Source organism: Nicotiana tomentosiformis, chromosome 11 (genome assembly GCF_000390325.3).
Source record: "Nicotiana tomentosiformis chromosome 11, ASM39032v3, whole genome shotgun sequence".
Taxonomy (NCBI): Eukaryota; Viridiplantae; Streptophyta; class Magnoliopsida; order Solanales; family Solanaceae; genus Nicotiana; species Nicotiana tomentosiformis.
In genome coordinates, this window is record NC_090822.1 from 40509521 (window position 1) to 40524904 (window position 15384).

The 15384-nt window shown below is 41.3% G+C and overlaps 1 protein-coding gene across 1 annotated transcript; it reads right to left on the minus strand.

The window, feature by feature from the left end:
* Positions 1-14622: 14622 nt before the first annotated feature.
* On the minus strand, positions 14623-15117 carry LOC138901312 (uncharacterized). The gene is made up of 2 exons (XM_070189068.1): positions 14926-15117; positions 14623-14826 (listed from the first exon to the last, which is right to left on the minus strand). Exons 1-2 carry the CDS (start codon positions 15115-15117, stop codon positions 14623-14625), a joined length of 396 nt encoding a protein of 131 aa, XP_070045169.1.
* Between the last annotated feature and the right edge of the window lie 267 nt (positions 15118-15384).

Below are 15384 nucleotides of genomic sequence, written 5' to 3' on the forward strand. Positions count from 1 at the left end.
ATAATTAGTAACATATAGTAATTATAATTTTACCACATTTTATTGAAATTGTTAAGTTTATTTATATTGATTTTAAAATGGATTTTTTAAAAACTAATTGGCTACAATTGCAATTCATTAACCAAGTACAAAGTGGCTATTCTTTAAATTAATTTTGGCCCAAATACCAGGCCCAAATCGGAACAACCCAGTCCAAACACCCCATCCCCTTCCAACTTGGCAATCCTTGCCATTACCTCTCAACCAATCATGACCTGACATGTCACCTGTTGATCCCACTCACAAAACAAACACAAACGATCTGAACCGTTGATTCAAACCATGAATAGTCACAAATCATTCCCTATTTTCCGTTTAAATCCCAACCCATTACCAGAATTATCTCAAACATTGGATCACAGAGATCCAACAGTCCCCCATATTTTTGAAAATTGATTTCTTTTAATATGTAACGCCCCAATTTATCAGGGCCGTTGATCAAATGATCCAACGATCCAACGATCCAAATCTTTTTCCCCCATTTTTACTCAGAGACCAACCGGTCTCACACCCCAAACCCTAACTCATTTCACCTCACCCAACCGCTTTTCTTTCCTCTTCTTATCTCTTTCTCTCATCTGCCCTAAACCCCCATCAATCTACAAACCTTGCACAAATTGGTGCAAGGTCATGAAATCGACCTCAAATCATCTCATATGTATTCTATATCCAGGATTCCTGCTGGACTTTTACCTATTTTATCACCAAATCAAATCTCCCAAAATTCGAACATTAATCTCAGAGATGAAATTTCAAATCGTCATTGATATTTCAAATCCATGTCATGCATGGCTATTCATTTTGTTCCTGCACTCTCAGTCCCGTTGTTCTTTCCGTTTTCGCCTTTCAAATTCAAAACTCTAGTCAAGAAAATCAGACCTCAAAGGTGAAACTTCAAACTCGAGTATTTCGTCCTTCATTCTTTCAAATCAAAGCGAGCAGGAGGTGTTAGCTTGCTTCATCATCAATATTCGACACCCAGCAATCAAATGCAACGAACTTGGGGTATTAGGGTTTTGACCGATGGTTTCTTTTGCCTTAACGTTCAACAATTCACTCTAGCTATCATCATGAATATTACTCCAACTAATCGAGTGAATTGTTGGAATCAGTAATCATGAAAATTACTGATTTCACCCTCTGTCTTCTAATTTTCACTCGATTAGCTGTCATCATCTACCATGCGGCACTCTCCAATACTGGTTTGAAGTCATGAAGCCTTAGAGCATTGAATGCCACTATAAAAAGGGGTCTTTAATATACTTACCAAAACAACCAAACACAACAAACTAGAGCAACCAAAACATTAAGAAATTAGGTTTTCTGATAATTAGATCTCTTACTGTTTTCTTCTCTTTTTTCGAGTTCTTTGATAGTTCAAGTTTGAAAGTTTTCTGGGATCTTTGGGCAATAAAAAGGAATTTTTTTGGTTTGCTTCCCTTGAGATGGTCAGCCCCTTTCTTTCCCTTATCTTTTGTTCGCCTCTCTAAATGATTTGATAATCATGTTTTGTTAGCATAATAATCCTTTACGAGCAGCTTATTCTGTTATGATTCCTAAGTGATAATCGGTTAGTTGGATGATAATTATTGATCTTTGTTCTGAGCTTTCTTATAGACTCTATGCCTAAATTCTTATATGTTTATGTTCAATGTAAACTTCAAAGTTCTCAGTGACTCATAATGAGCTTATTCCTGTTTTATTGCACTTCTGTAATTTTATAAGTTCTGAAAGCTAAGTGTGTTATTTGGTAGCTATTGAAATCTGAATTTGTTCAAGACTTATGTCCTTGTCCTTTAACCTTGAGTTTGAACTTACAATATTCAAGAACTTTCTTGTCTGTCTGTGTTTGTTAAAACTGCTTTTGAATTAGCACTATGGACTTTTTTCTATTTGATTACTATCATCGATAAGCCAATCATGTTCATGCTTCCATTCCACCAATAATATTGTTATAATGCCCACCTGTGCATATCATTTTCCTGCATTCTATATATTTTTAGTCAGGTTCATTATGTTGAAATCTTAACTGATATACCATATCTTCATGTCACTTAACTGAGTTGAAGGAGTCTGAGCTGTCACTAGGACTTTCTTCTCTGCATCTATAACTATTAATTCTAAGAATGATGTCTGAGCTATCACTAGGACTTTCCCATGATCATGTTCAACTATTGTATGCATAGGAACACTATCTTACTCACATCAAGATGTTTCTTCCACATGAATCTTTGCTGCATATATGTAAGGACCCGTAAAAAAATTTAAACCAAAAACTCGGGGTTTCGTGGAGCCAAGATAGATTCCTGCGTTATTATAGTAGAAATTCTTCAGGCCCCTGAGGGCCATTTCTGCGGTCACTTTGCGGACCGCATAACCATTATGCGGTCGCATATGCGACCGCAGACCTGTGTCGGGGCACCATTTTTTTTAATTTAAAACCCGACCCCCATTCCGTTAAAACACCCCTTTAGTCCATTTTGAAGCTCATTTCTCATATTTCTAGTGTGAGAGAGAGAGGGTTCTAGAGGGAGGACCTAATTTTCATCAATCAATCTTCAACCATCACTCAAAGCTTGGAAATACTCAAGTAGAGCACCCAATTTCTTCATCCAAAAAGGTAAGATTTCATCACCCCAGCTCTTAATTTCATCACCCCAGCTCTTAATGGGTATGAGAGTGGTTCATCTTGCATGCATGTGATAAAGAGTGTGGAAAAAATAAAAAGTGAACTAGAACTATGGACATTTTCCTAATTTTGGGTTCAATTTGTATATTGCAAAAATAGATTGAGGTTGCTAAGGGTTTCAGATAATTGTAGAGTCTAAAGAAGCGCAATTGAGGTATGTATGGCTAACTCTTTTCTTCCTAGAATCGAACTCCTGGTGTCCGAATATTTGGTGTAAGTTCCGACTTGATCATACTAGAATTGTTTGCCTTAGTGTGTTGGGTTGGAAGATTCATGTTCCCTAATTGTTTTAAATGTATTATTTTGAATTTTTTGAACTATATTTGGTTATATTCGATTTTTATGGAGGTAAATTTTAGAGGAAAGGCCCCGGTTGAGATTTGATTTGATTGCAGAGAGAGGTAAGTGTCGTGGTTAACCTTGACTTGAGGGATTAGGAATTATTAGTCTATCTGCTAGGTTTTTAATGTGTAGAAACAACGTGTATGTGAGGGGACGAATACTTATGCGTTGTTAGGTTAAGCATGCGGTTTAACTTGTTTTCTTATTTTTTATTGCATTGTTAATTATGATATCCATTCTTAGGTTAGGTTATTACTTCTATGATTATTCCTTTTTTAATTATTGCTTATTTAATAATTGTTGAGTATTTTGGAAGTTGAAGTTTGGTATCTCGGCATCATATTTGATGTTAAATACATTCTCCACATTATTTAGTTCCCGAATTCATATTATCTTCATTACATGGTAATGAAGTGTGTAAAAGCACAAAGGATGATGTCGTGCCATTGTATTCACCTCATTTATTGATTAATACATAGTGAAGAAGAGAGTAAAATAATAAAGGGTGATGCCATGCCATTTATCTCATTTATTCATTATTATATGGTGAGGAGGAGAGTAAAAGAACGAAGGGTGATGTCGTGCCATTCATCTAATTTATTCATTGTTACACGGTGAGGTTGAGAGTAAAAGCACGAAGGGTGATGCCGTGCTATTTCATTTTACTTATATCATCATTTCATGGTAAGGACAAGAGTAAAAGCACGAAGGGTGATTCCATGCCATTTTCATATCATTGGTTTATCTAATTTATTTTGTTGATGATTTATTTGACTATCACATGATTTCATAGCCGTCGTAGTTATCATATTTTTCCCCTTTTTACATGTCCCCTCCCAGTTTGTACGTTATTATTCTCTGTTATTGTTACTGCTTTATATACACTTGTACATGTTTATTTACATAGGTATCTTGTCATTGCCACATCACTACCTCGTCAAGGTTAGGCTAGACACTTACGGAGTACATTGGATCGGTTGTACTCATACTACACTTCTACGCTTCTTGTTCAAATCCTAGTATTGGTCCCAGCGGTGTGTAAGGTGAGTCAGCTCGGATCATTGCATACAAAGTCTTGAGTTAAATCTGTTGGCGTCTGAAGACCATGAAGTTTCCTTCCACTTCCCACTTTTACTGTTCATTTCATTCGAAATAGTTGTAATTATTTTAGACTCTGTATGGAGACTTATAGTTGATAGTGTACTCATGACTTCGTATCTTTGAGAGTAGATATTATCACATGACTTATGTTAGTACTGTATCAGATTGGATTTCTATTTCTCATTATATATCATTAGTGTGTTTTTACCATTACAAATTGGCTATTAAATTATATCACATCGGCTTTCCTAGCAAGTGGATGTTAGATTCCATCACAACCCCGAGGTTGGGATTTCGGGTCGTGACAAGTTGGTATCAGAGTACTAGGTTGCCTAAGTCTCACGAGTCACGAGCAAGCTTAGTATAGTCTAGAGGATCGATACGGAGATGTCTATACTTATCTTCCAGAGGCTATGGATTTAGGAAAATAAATCTCACTTCTTTCCTTTATTGTGTGATTTTATTCTATCATTGATGATTGAACCATTCTATTCTTGTTCTCTTGCAGATGGCGAGAACACGCACAACATCTGCAGCCGGACATGAGCAAGAGCCCCTATGATAGCTACTAACAGGGTCAGAGGCTGAGGCTGAGGTCGAGCTAGACGCTGAGGCTGAGACAGAGCTTAGCTTAGAGCTCGGGCAGTAGCACCTACAGTGGAACCTCAGATTGATCATGAGGAGGAGGTCCAAGCTCAGATGGTACCCGTTGGACCAGCTCAGGTCCCGGAGGGGTTCATTGTCACTACAGTTCATCAAGACACTCTAATTTTCTTGGTGGGCCTTATGGAGAGTGTGGCCCACACCAGTGCATTTTCGGTGGCACCACCCATCTCTAGGGTTGGGGGAGGAGCACAGACTACTGCTACTCACATCGCGGAGTAGGTGGCTCCCCTATATCAGACTCCAGCAGTCCAACCAGTTAGGGTGGTATAGCCGGTTGTTGCTGCACAGGTCGGTGATATGCCCGCTATGTCTTATGAGGCCTTGTTGAGGCTGTATAAGTTTGCCAAGCTCTTCCATGTTCATTACAGTGGTGCACCTTCTGAGGACCCACAGGATTCCTAGGATCATTGCCATGAGGTGTTGCATAACATGGGTATAGTTGACACCAATGGGGTAGATTTTAAATGTTTCAGATGACCGGTTCTGCCAAGAGATGGCGGAGAGATATTGTGTTGACTAGATAAGCTGGTTCACCTCCACTTACCTGAGATCATTTTTCGCAGCTATTTCAAGAGAAGTTCATTCCTTTCACTTTGAGAGAGGATTACCACAGGCAGTTTGAGTGTCTTCAACATGGTAGCATGACTGTTACCCAGTATGAGACTTGATTTGTAGACCTAGATCGCCACACCATTATCTTGCTCCCTACAGAGAGGGAGAGAGTGAGGAGATTCATTGATGGGCTCACATTCACTATCAGGTTACTGATGGCCAAGGAGACCGGAGATGATATTTCTTTTTAGATGGACGTAGAGATTGCTAGACGGATCGAGATGGTTCATGGCCAAGAGAGGGGGTCGGTATCTAATAAGAGGCCTCGTCATTTTAGTGGTTTCAGTGGTGCCCTGTTTGGAGGCAGGGGTACTTTTGGTAGAGGCCATCCTCCCAGGCAATTTCATTCAACTCATCAGGCATCCCATGATGCTTTGGGTAGTCGTGGTCCTTATGTATCTCATCCTGAGCAACTAGCCTATAGTGCACCATCAGCTACTATTAGTGCACCTCTGATCTAGAGTTATCAGAGCGGTTATCCAGGTCAACAAGGCTAGTTCCAGGGTCAGCAGTCACAGTAGCCAAGGGCTTGTTATACTTGTGGAGATCTGAGGCACCTTTCTAGATTTTTCCCTTCATCAAAAGGTAGCATGCACCATTAGGGTTCTCATGCCATGATTTCGGCACCGGTTGCTTCACCGCCCACTTAGCCAGTTAGAGGTGGAGTCTAGGCTTTCAGAGATGGACATCAGGCCATTAAAGACGGAGGTCAGGAAGTTAGAGGTGGAGGCCAGCCAACTAGAGGCTGTCCGAGGGGCGGAGGTCAGAGTGGTAGGGCCTAGCCCCGTTTTTATGCATTCCTACCTAGACCTGAGGCCGAGTCATTTGACGCCGTCCTCACAGGTATTGTTCCAGCTTTACATAGATATGCTTCATTTCTATTTGATTCGGGCTCTACCTATTCCTACGTGTCATCCTATTTTGCTTCATATCGGGTTGTGCCTCGTGGTTCTCTGTGTGCTCCTATGTCTGTGTCCATTCCTGTAGGATATTGTATTACTGTAGATCATGTCTATTGTTTGTGTGTGATTACTATTGGGAGTCTTTAGACTAGTATAGATCTCCTACTTCTTGATATGGTGGACTTTGATGTTATTTTGGGCATGGATTGGATGTCACCGTATCATGCTATATTGGACTGTCACGCGAAGACGGTGACTTGAGCCATGTTGGGGTTTCCTCTATTAGAGTGGAGAGGGACTCATGGTCAATCAATCAAAAGGGTTATTTCTTATGGAAGGCTCGACGCATGGTCGAGAAGGGATGTTTAGCCTATTTGGCCTATATTCATGATTCTAGTGAGGAGGTTCCTTCCATGGATTCGGTACCAGTTGTGCGTGAGTTTCCAGAGGTTTTTCCTGCAGATCTACCTGGTATGCCACCCGACAGACATATTGACTTCTGTATTGATTTGGCTCCGGGCACTCAGCCCATTTCTATTCCACCATATCTTATGGCTCCGCCGGAGTTGAAGGAATTGAAGGAGCGGTTGCAAGTTATGCTTGATAAGGGATTCATTAGACCTAGTGTCTCACCTTGGGGTGTGCCTGTGTTCTTTGTGAAGAAAAAGGATGGTTCGATGAGGGTGTGTATAGACTATCGATAGTTGAACATACTCACTATCAAGAACAAGTACCCGTTGTCGAGGTTTTATGACTTAGTTATTCAACTTCAAGGTGACAAAGTGTTTTCGATGATCGATTTGATTCCATGCTACCATCAGTAGAAGACTAGGGCATCCAATGTCACTAAGACAGCTTTTCGGACTTAGTATGGGCATTATGAGTTCTTAGTGGTGTCATTTGGTTTGACAAATGCCCCCGTAGCATTTATGTATTTGATGAACCCGGTATTTAAGCCCTATTTTGATTCTTTTGTGATAGTATTTATTGATGATATCTTGATCTATTCCCACAGTTGATAGAAGCATGAGCAACATCTTCGGATTGTACTTCAGACTCTGAGAAATAGTCGGTTATATGCCATGTTTTTGAAATGTGACTTTTGGTTGGACTCAGTTCCCATTTTGGGGCATGTTGTATTGGCCGAGGGCATTAAATTGGATCCTAAGAAGATTGAGGTGGTTCAAAACTGTCCTAGGCCTACTTCAATTAAAGAGATTAAGGGTTTCCTGGGTTTGGTAGGTTATTATTGCCGGTTCGTGGAGGGGTTTTCATCCATAGTAGCCCAATTAACTAGATTGACCTAGAAGGGTGCTCCATTCAGTCGATCCGATGAGTGCCAGTTGAGCTTTAAGAAGCTCAAGACTACTTTGACAATGGCGCTAGTGTTAGTGTTGCCCACAGGTTTAAGATCCTACACAGTGTATTGTGATGCATCGCGTATTGGGGTCGGTTCAGTATTAACGCAGGATGCCAGGGTGATTGCATATGCGTCGCGGTAGTTGAAGGTTCATGAGAAGAATTACCCTGTTCATGACCTAGTGTTGACAGCCATTATTCATGAACTGAAGATTTGGAGGCATTACCTCTACGGCATGTCATGTGAGGTGTTCATGGATCATTAGAGTCTACAGTACTTGTTCAAGCAAAATGATCTCAACTTGAGGCGGAGGAGCTGGCTGGAGCTGATGAAAGACTATGATATCACCATTTTTATCATCCCAGGAAAACCAATGTAGTGGCTGATGTCTTGAGTTGAGAGGCTATGAGTATGCGTAGCCTTGCGTATATTCCGATTGGTGAGAGACTGCTTGCATTAGATGTTCAGGCCTTGGCCAATCATTTCATGAGGTTAGACGTTTTCGAGTCCAGTCGTGTTCTAGCTTGCAGGGTCTCTCGGTCTTTTTTGTTTGAGTGCATCAGAGAGCGTCAATATGAATACCCCCATTTGCTCGTCCTTATGGACACGGTGTGGCACGATGGTGCCAAGCATATTTCTATCGGAGATGATGGAGTGCTGCGTATGCAGGGTCGGATTTGTGTGCCTAATGTGGATGGGCATCGTGAGTTGATGAGAAGGCCCACAGTTTGCGGTATTTCATTCATCCGGGTGCTGCCAAGGTGTATCAGGATTTGTGGCAACATTATTGGTGGAGAAGAATGAAGAAGGATATAGTTGCATAAATGGCTCAATGTTTGAATTTTCAGCAAGTAAAGTACGAGCATCAGAGGCCTAGTGGTTTGCTTCAGAAGATTGAGATTCCCGAGTGGAAGTGGGAGCGTGTCACGCCCCAACCTTTGGGAGCGCGACCGGCGCTCAACCGAGATAACCCGCCAAGCAAGCATGTCAGATGCTTCCTACCCGACCTTACCTATGAATAGAGTGAAGATTTATTCTATTAATTAGACAATGAGAATGTTACATGAACAATCCAAATTTCATTACAGTTAGAACTTCATTCAAGATTTCCCAAAATTTCACATTCCACATTCAAAGTTTAACAGTTGAAACATGTGATACAAACACAACAATCCTAGTTTGACTTTCTAAATACCAATATATAACCCAACACTATATCTACGGAGTCTCAAACGGATACGAAAGAATAATATGATAGTGCCGGCAACAAGGCTGCGACTATACCTTAAAACATCATACATAATGAACAAAATATACAAGACCCCGATAGAAAGTCTAGCTCAACAAGTTAGCTGAGGAGAGGGTGTACTGCTATCACTGATAAATGCTACCTGCTGTGGAACCACCTGCATCCATTAAAGATGCAGTGCCCTAGGCAAAAAGGGACGTTAATACATATGGAATAGTACTAGTATGTAAGACTAAACACCCTCTCAATAGAATGAGTAGCAGTACAATGAGAAAGAAACACAGAATCAATGGTGGCCTCAAACAACATTAAAGTGCCAAGTTAAGAGAAAAATGATTTTCAAGTAAATATCATTATTTTTAAGTTGGGAGTTCTTTAGTACTGATATACCACCGTGTTATTGGCACAGAGTCCGATCTCAGCCCAATCGGCTAAGCCATCTCACCCCGAGACATCAATCACAACACCACCATATGCGCGGCACGGGGTCCGATCTTAGCCCTATCAGCTAAGGCGTCTCACCATAATGCCGTGTGGATCGACATCACTTTCCGCTAGCAATCACCTCATCCCAATACAGGGATTTACCCCTCAATCATTCCTACACCGGCATGTGTAGTTTCGAGTTTAGGTTATTTGAACCTACCCTTCCTCGGTAACTAAAGGATACTTCCAAAATATTTATTATGAAAAGGAGTTACAACACATTACATACTTTTACACTTCTTTCGTTTCATTGGAGCTATTGGCCACAAGTGTACTTTCCATTCCTTGCACGATGGTCGCATGTTATATCTTATGTTCACTTCCTTCACTTTGAAGAATCATCATTGATTATTGACAACAAAAGTATTCTGCACCAAAACCATAAACATGTATATGAGCAATCATGAGTCTTAGGCACATTGAGTTCCTCTTCCACAATTAAGCATACTAACTCGCAATTGAAACATGATTTTTAGTCACAATACCTTTAATACATTGGTCATACTAGATCACATTCTCGGAGGAAATCATGATATGATGGAAACATTTGAAACATATATTGAGTACATATCTATTGCAACACATTACTTGTTTCAGAATAACCAAATTCATTAGGAAGGACTCAGAACACGAAAAATAAGAAATTTAGCCAATCATAATCGTAACTTACGAGGACGTCATGAGAATCAATTCTACAAGAGAAGTTTATGCAACATACCTTGATTGAGCTTCCTTAAATTACTAAAATGTTTCGAAAAATACATCGACTTCAATCTATTAGAGACATGACAAATTTGAACCATAGTTAGGAAGATACTCAGGGTTTCAGTTCATTTGAGCATTTTATCAAGCACTAAGTGTTCATTAAGGTTTCAAGGTTCTCCTATGGTGGATACCTACCTCCCACAACCCAATGTTTACCCATTTTATCCTAATAACCTTGCCACCAACCTTGATGGTACATGTATGCATAAATAACACGCAAGAATCACACTTCTTATTACCTACTTTCATTCTAATCCCTAAATTAAGGGCTAGGGAGAAGAATCGTATATCTTGGGTGAAGACCTTGTGAGTTTTTCTTGTTGAATTTCAAAGCTTTAGCAAGTACTTGGGGCTTCCTCCACTCTCTCTAAAGCACTCCCCTCACTCTAAAATGGCAGATTTTTGCCTTCTAAACGAGACCCAATGGTTTTTAATCAAATGGGGTCGGGTTATAAAAATCAGAAAATAGACCCTCCGAACTCAACTCTGCGGTCGCAGAGTGCACCGCAGATCAGGTATACGCCCCGTAAAATGGACCGTAGAAATGGTCCCAAAACTTGGGCTGGCCTGGTCTAGTCTACGGCCAAGTATGTGGCAATCATATCAATTATGCGGCCGCAGAATGGACAGCAAAATCTCCCTCCAAAAATCTTCATGCTATTTCTGCGACAGAAATGCGGCCCGCAAAATGATTATGCGGCCCGCAAAATGATTATGCGGCCACATATTTGACTGCAAAATGACCTTCAAAATTTGGCTATTTTTCTGCTTCACTCTGCGGAAGATCTGCGGTCCATGGAGTAGTTCTGCGGTCGCATAATGGATAGTAGAAATCCCCTGTTCAGTAATAATTTTTTTTCATCTCCCCAACGCACCGTTCAACCCAGAAAGTTTGTATCGCGGCGAGCAAGTTCGCCGCGCCCTCAAATACATTAGCCCACCTCGACACCATGAAACCCCGGGTTTAAGGTAAAATTTTATGGGACCTTACATCCTCCCCGTTTAGGATCATTCATCCTCGAATGAGGGACAAAATCTGCCATTAGCATCCAATGTGACCCAACTGTTACTTCACACACCAGCAGTACCAAAATTGTTTTCACTAACTCCCTAAATTTCCAAATCTTTTGTCAGAGTCTCCCCTTGTAATTGGGCTATACACATGTCAGAGAATCCCAGAACCAGTCCTAACAGCATAATCATAACACAACGATGTAAAACACCATGAAAACAACACCGGCCACAATGCCATGAACATTGCATTACCAAAAAGGAGTATCTATAACATAAGTTGTACAGGGGAAACATAATTTGTAGAAAGCTAGCTTTTAACATTTTCCATGGACACAAATACATAGCTATTCAAATAAATGAGGATAATTCTTCTTCATCTCTTCCTTGGCTTTCCAGCTGGCCTCTTCGACCTGTTGGTTTTGATATAATACTTTCGTGGAGGCAATCTCTTTATTTCTTAGCTTTCAGACTTGCCTATCAAAAATGTCAACTGGAATTTCTTCATAAGTCAATTCCTTATTAACCTCAATAGTCTCAACCAGAACAATAAGCAACGGATCTCCGACCACCTTCTTCAACATGGAGACATGAAACACTGGGTGCACTAAAGACATCTCTGGAGGTAGTTCAAGCCTGTAAGCCACATGACCAAATCCTCTGAATGATTTTGTACGGTCCGACATACCTCAGACTAAATTTCCCTTTCTTCCTAAACCACATTATATCCTTTATGGGAGAAACCTTCAAGAATACCAAATCATCCTCCTAGAACTCCAAATCCCTGCGACACACGTCAGAATAGGATTTCTGGCGACTTTGAGCAGTTTTCAACTGTTCCTTATTGATTTTAACCTTCTCCATAGACTGATGCATGAGGTCTGGTGCTATCAACTTTGCTTCCCCAATCTTGAACCATCCAATATGAGATCTACATCTCCTACCAAATAAAGCCTCGAACGGCGCCATCTGCATGCTAGCATGGTAACTGTTGTTGTAGGAAAATTATATGAGTGGCAAATGATCATCGCAGCTACCCTTAAAGTCAAGAACACAAGCGCACAACATATCCTTGAGCGTTTGAATGGTCCGCTCAGACTGCCCGTCGCTCTGCGGACGGAAGGTTGTACTAAGATTCACCCGAGTACTCATACCTTGCTGAAATTTCCTCCAAAAGTTAGATGTAAATTGTGCCCCTCAATCGGAGATAATAGAAACTGGAGTGCCAAGCAACCTAGCTATTTCCTTGATGTACAACTGAGCATATTGTTCCGTTGTATTGGTAGCCTTGACAGGTAATAAATGTGATGATTTCGTGAGTCAGTCCACAATCACCCAAATCAAGTCAAACTTGCGAGGCGTGCGAGGTAGTCCCACCACAAAGTCTATTTCCACATCGGAATTTTTATGTCATGTGCCAACCCACCGGGCCTTTGATGTTCGGCCTTTACTTGTTGAAAGTTTGGATATCTTGCCACAAAGTCCACTACATTCCTCTTCATATCATTCCGCCAGTAGACTTCAGTAAGATCATGGTACATCTTTGTAGAGCCCGGGTGCATGGAATACTTGGAATGGTAAGCCTCGGTCATTATTCTTTACCGGAGACCATCTACGTTCAGAACACATAATCGTCCTTGGTACCTTAGTGTACCATCATCCATGCCAAGAGACAAAGCCATAGTCTTATTCTTATGAATCCCCTCCTTCAATTGTACTAACAATGGATCATCGTATTGCTTTAACTTGACTTCCACAACAAGTGATGATTTAACCCTATTTTGCACAACCACCCATCCTTCACGAGAGTCCTCGAGACTAACTCCCAATCTATCCAACCGATGAACTTCCTTGGCCAACGGCCTTTGATGTGTCTTCAAGTGAGCCAAACTACCCATGGATTTTTGGCTAAGAGGATCTGCCACAATATTAGCCTTCCCCGGATGATATAGAATATCGATGTCGTAGTCCTTGAGCAACTCAAGCCACCTTCTCTGCCTTAGATTCAATTCCTTCTGCTTAAAAATATATTGAAAGCTCTTATAGTCCGTGAATATATCCACATGGACTCCATACACATAATGATGCCAAATCTTTAACGCAAACACTACCGCCGCATTTTCTAAGTCATGTTTTGGATAGTTTTTCTCATCATTTTTAGTTGCCTATAAGCATAAGCGATCATCTTGCCATGTTGCATCAATACACACCCAAGTCCGAACCTCAAAGCATATAAATATACTACAAACCCATCTGTACCCTCTGGTAGGGTCAACACTGGTGCCGTAGTCAATCTTGATTTCAACTTTTGGAAGCTCTTTTCACACGCATCAAACAATTGGAACTTAACTGCCTTCTGCATCAATTTAGTCAACGGAGAGGAAAGAGTGGAGAACCCCTCCACAAACTTTCTGTAATCCCCAGCTAAGCCCCAGAAACTGCGAATCTTTGTTGGAGTTGTAGGCCTCAGCCAATTCTTCACAGCTGCGATCTTCTGCGGATAAACCTTAATTCTTTCTCTGGAGATGACATGACCCAAGAATGTGATAGATTGAAGACAAAATTCACACTTCAAAAACTTCACATACATCTTGTGCTGATATAGAGTCTGTAGAACTTCCCTGAGATGATCGGCACGGTCCTCTCGACTTTGTGAATATACAAGAATATTTTCAATGAACACTATAACAAAGGAGTCAAGAAAAGGCTTGAAGACTCGATTCATAAGATCCATGAAAGCTGTCGGGGCATTTGTTAGCCCAAAAGACATTTCTAGAAATTCGAAGTGCCCATATCGGTTCCTGAAAGATGTTTTCGGAATATCCTATTCCCTGATCTTCAATTGGTGATACCCTAATCTTAGGTCAATCTTGGAGAAATACTTAGCACCTTGCAATTGATCGAACAAGTCATCTATCCTTGGTAGTTGTTACTTATTTTTATATTGTGACCTTGTTGAGTTGCCGATAGTCAATACACATCCTTAGTGACCCCGCTTTCTTCCTTACAAAGAGAACCGGCGTGCCCCAAGGCGACACACTCGGCCGGATAAAACTCTTCTCTAACAAATTCTTCAATTGTTCCTTTAGTTTCATCAATTCTGCCGGTGACATTTTGTAAGGTGGAACAGATATAGGCTGCGTGTCTGGAATCATATCAATCCCAAAAACAATCTCCCAGTCTGGTGGAATCTCGGGGAGCACATCAAGAAAGACCTCTGGTAATTCATTCACAACTGGCACGGATTCAAGTGTAGGTGCCTCAACATCGGTGTCCGTAACCCGGACCAAATGGTAAATACACCCCCTGTTGATCATCTTCGTGGCCCCTTCAGCACTACATCATCCCGCTTCCATTCAACAACCAGCTCATTTGGGAATTCAAACATAACTGTCCTAGTTCAGCAATCAAGCTTGGAAAAATATGAATAAAGCCATTCCATCCCCATTATTACATCAAAATCAACCATCCCCAATAAAATAGCATTGGACATGGTGTCCCAACCATGCACCGTGACAACACAATCCCAATAAACCCGCACGGCTACAATAGGCTCACCGACTGGAGTAGATACGTAGAACGGCTCATGAAGTTGTTCGGGGTTCTATCCCAAATTCCATAGCAACATAAGGAGTGACATAGGACAAACTGGAATCGGGATCAATAAGGGCATATACATCATGAGATTGGACAAGTAATATACCTGTGACAATATCTGGAGAAGCATTTGAGCCTGGCAACCTCTCTTAGCATAGAAACGACTATGTCCTCTCGAGCTCTGTTCACCACCCCTTGCTGCACCACACCTTGCGGGTGTTGGAGGGCCTCGAGCTGGAGGAGCTGCTGCAGATGATGTGGCTGCAGAACTGGCTGGCTGTGCCGTACCCCTACCCATACTCTGGCGGAACAAATTGCAAGCCCTCTAATATGAATCCTCATACAGCACCCACAGCATATGGGTTGGTCCATGAAGCAGGCCCCAAAATGAATCTTCTTACACCTAGGGCATGGGGGCCTCCGCTGCTGCTGGGATCTCCCTCCAGGCCGACCCTACTAGTAGGATCCCCTGTTGCCCTGACTGGGCCTGAAATGGCTTCACTACTGCTGAATGGGCCCTGATGGCGGTGAACTAATCAAAGACTGAGCAAAGGAATGGGATGGC

What these genes read in the sequence shown, in the direction of transcription:
- LOC138901312 (XM_070189068.1), bottom strand. Translation starts at nt 15,117, where the DNA reads ATGGGTAGGGGTACGGCACAGCCAGCCAGTTCTGCAGCCACATCATCT. An exon ending in TTCTCCAGATATTGTCACAG is followed by an intron (nt 14,827 to 14,925) that starts GTATATTACTTG and finishes AATTTGGGATAG; the next exon opens with AACCCCGAACAACTTCATGA.